Genomic DNA, 2,135 nt, shown 5'->3' on the forward strand with positions numbered 1-2,135 from the left:
TATGTATATATTAGAGTATTTAGAATTTGAAAAATGTTCTATATCAAAATAAGAATTGGAAAAACGTTCAGTAAAAAATTTGCTAGTCAAGGAATATATCTTTTACAAGAATAAAATTAAAATCAATCATTATGATTTTTGGGAAGTTTCAACATTCTGTTCAAATATTAAAAAAAAAAAAATGCATCGATTCGATTAGCCCAAACGTGACAGCCAAAAATTCAACCAACGAAAAATAAATAAATAGAAAATAATAAAAAATGAATAAATGAAGAACTCAAACAATAATGGCGCTGCAAATTCAGCGAGATCCACCAGCAATTTACACAAATATTGTGTTCCTTCCTACCACTGTATTACCAATTGCAAACATGAACAAATGTTTCTGGAAATAACCAGAAGAATCGGCCACGAAAAATGAAAAAAAAAAAATCATGTAGAAGACTCAGAGAAAACAGAGATGTAAATTACATTTTCAATCACCAGTATATATGAATTTTATTACTCGATCGACATGTATATTCAGTATAAACACGCGAAGAACTAACCGATAGAGTGCGACAGATGAATCTAAATCCAAAAAAAGAATCAAGTGATCAGAGATTAACTCCGGCAGCGAGTAATGGCGTTGCAACCACGGGTGTAAGGATTCGCCTGAGCACCTGGTCTGCAGTTGTAGTAAGAAGCGCCACGACGAGAGCAGGGAACGTTGTTCCTCCTCAGAGCGCCGTAGCTTATGTAACGAGTAGTTGCTAGAATTCGGCGATTGATCTCAGAATCCATCACGAACTCCATTCCGAAGGCGGAATCGTCGTCGTTTCCGGCGAGAAAACACTCGGCGATTGAGCCTCGGCACTCGGATTTGGTAGGAACGAAGAGAAGCTTATGGTCGCCGGAGAAATCAACGGCCGTCGCTGATGAGATCAGAAAATGAGCGGCGAGAATGGCGACGGCGGCGAGGAGAGAAGAAACGCGTGAGATTCCCATTTTGGAGGATCACTACAAAAGTCCCGTTGGTTTCGAGAGGAACGGAGATGAGAGTGGTCCGTTAATATAAAGTGAACGACAGTAGGGAAATGCCACTGGTTGTTATTTTAATTACGGAATTGCCACTTGACCTTCACGCGCCTGAATTATAAATTATAATAATTATTATTTATAATATGAATGTGAAGAAATTTATTGGCACCCACTAATAACAAGACTTTTGAGTTTTGGCCTTATTTTCGGCTTTTAATTGTTGCCGGCCACAGCCGAAAATAAAGCAGATAAATACATTACTATATATAAACTATTAATTATTGGACTATTTTTAAATATAGAGAATTAATTAAAATATTTACAAATAAAATAAAATGTTATTGTTTATTAGTATACTGATAGACATCTATCATCTATTATTGATAGACATTGATATCATTTATCATTGATATCGTCTATCAATGTTTATTATTGGTAATCTGTGAAATTTTACTATATTTGAAAATATTTTCAATAATTTTATCATTTAAATTAATTTTCTTTAAAACTCTTATTTTTAAAAGTTAATTAAACAACTTTTTGTACCGTTTATTATTTCAATTTAAACTTTAATTTTTTATATCTAAATTAACTCGACTATATATTTGTGGTTTATCACTATTTTTACCCACGACCTCTTAAAAAAGTGGTTTTTTTAAATTAAAAAAGTGATTTTTTTTATTAGACTCATTAGTTTCGAATATTTAAATTTAATTATTTCACTTTTCATAAATCATAAATTTAATCTTAGATCATGGTTAAGTTCTTAAAAAAAAAGATAATAATAATAATATAATTACTATAAATTTTGAAAAGTTATTCACATTTTATTATTCTGCGAGATTTCTCATAACTTCAATAGATTTTACATTATTTTTAAATATTATTTTAGTATAATTAGAGTAAGAGATTCAAACAATAGATCACATAGTTATACATTTGAATGCTAATTGAGTTATGCTCCGTTTGAGATTATTTTTAAATATAGCTGTGATTGATAAGTTATATATATATATATATGTTTAGTATTTTTAGTTAATATAAAAGAGAATTCGGATACGAGTGACAGCTAATTGATTGTTAAATTTTCAAAAATCTGTTATCCATTTTGTTTG

General features: G+C 30.4%; 1 protein-coding gene across 1 annotated transcript; it reads right to left on the bottom strand.

The window, feature by feature from the left end:
* Positions 1-321: 321 nt before the first annotated feature.
* On the bottom strand, positions 322-1,042 carry LOC120067692 (protein RALF-like 33). Its single transcript, XM_039019227.1, has one exon. It carries the CDS (start codon positions 985-987, stop codon positions 604-606), a length of 384 nt encoding a protein of 127 aa, XP_038875155.1. The 5' UTR covers positions 988-1,042; the 3' UTR covers positions 322-603.
* Positions 1,043-2,135: the final 1,093 nt, after the last annotated feature.

Source organism: Benincasa hispida, chromosome 12, assembly GCF_009727055.1.
Source record: "Benincasa hispida cultivar B227 chromosome 12, ASM972705v1, whole genome shotgun sequence".
NCBI lineage: Eukaryota > Viridiplantae > Streptophyta > Magnoliopsida > Cucurbitales > Cucurbitaceae > Benincasa > Benincasa hispida.